Here is a 1014-nt window from a genome sequence, read left to right as displayed (position 1 = left end):
TCTGACCTGCTGCAGAACCTCTGACCTGCTGCTGAACGTCTGACCTGCTGCAGAACGTCTGACCTGCTGCAGAACCACTGACCTGCTGCACGGTCAGAGCCGTGCACAGCGAGCAGATGGCCTCGGCGTCCTGAGACGTTTTCTTCTTGACCTGCAGCAGCTGGGCGGCCTGGATGATGGGCTCCAGCGTGGCCGAAGCTTTGCTCTGGAACAGGTTGTTGGCTCGCAGCCACTCCTCCAGCTGACTGGTGTTGTACCTGAACAAACAGACAGGGGGCAGCAGTCAGATTCCAGCGGTCGGACCTGAACCTCCGGTCTGAGCTCCGGTCTGAGTTCTGGTGGTACCTGAGCTGCATGCCCGTGCTCCAGGAGCAGACGTCCTTACGCAGCAGCAGGTTGTTGAGGGTGAAGGCGTTGATGCAGTGGAAGAGCTGGCGGACCACCTGGCCCACCACCTCAGGGTCCAGTCCGTGGTCCCTCATGATGCTGTTGAACTGGCTGAGCTGCCGGATGAGGCCCTGCAGGGTGTAGGTGGTGGGCCCGTCCGCGTCCATGTCCATGCTGGACGAACGGTTCCTGTAGCCCATGGACTTGACTCCGGCCAGGCTGGGAATGCTCTCGCTCTCCAACATGGCCGACACTAAGAGTAGAGACATAGGTTGGAACCTTGAGGTCCAGAAAGAGACCCATCTGGTCAACTTGATGACTGATCCTCATGACTCAGATGGAACCAGAAACCCAGATGGACCAATGAATAAAGGGACCCAACCAGAACCCAGCAGGGACCCACCGATCATGGGCTGGATGATGCCCTCGGCCACCTTGATGAGCTGCTGGTAGATCTGGATGGACAGGTCGCTCAGAATCTGCCGGTACTCGGCCAGGTCAAAGTTCTTCAGGCAGTGCTCGTTCTGTTTGGGCGTGTTCTGGGTCATGAAGGCCTGGAGGAGAACCAGACAGATCATCTCAGAGGAGGAGACGTTCCTGACGCTCCTCAGACGGAGGAGACGTTCC

The 1014-nt window shown here is 58.6% G+C and overlaps 1 protein-coding gene across 1 annotated transcript; it reads right to left on the bottom strand.

The window, feature by feature from the left end:
- Positions 1–25: 25 nt before the first annotated feature.
- On the bottom strand, positions 26–1008 carry LOC103461624 (unconventional myosin-Vb-like; the record flags this gene model as incomplete). The annotated part of the gene is made up of 3 exons (XM_008403883.1): positions 791–1008; positions 346–640; positions 26–257 (listed from the first exon to the last, which is right to left on the bottom strand). Coding segments are annotated over exons 1-3 (702 nt in total), but the record flags the coding sequence as incomplete, so codon positions are not given.
- Positions 1009–1014: the final 6 nt, after the last annotated feature.

Source organism: Poecilia reticulata, unplaced genomic scaffold (assembly GCF_000633615.1).
Source record: "Poecilia reticulata strain Guanapo unplaced genomic scaffold, Guppy_female_1.0+MT scaffold_3015, whole genome shotgun sequence".
NCBI lineage: Eukaryota > Metazoa > Chordata > Actinopteri > Cyprinodontiformes > Poeciliidae > Poecilia > Poecilia reticulata.
This window is presented reverse-complemented; position numbering and strand designations above follow the sequence as displayed.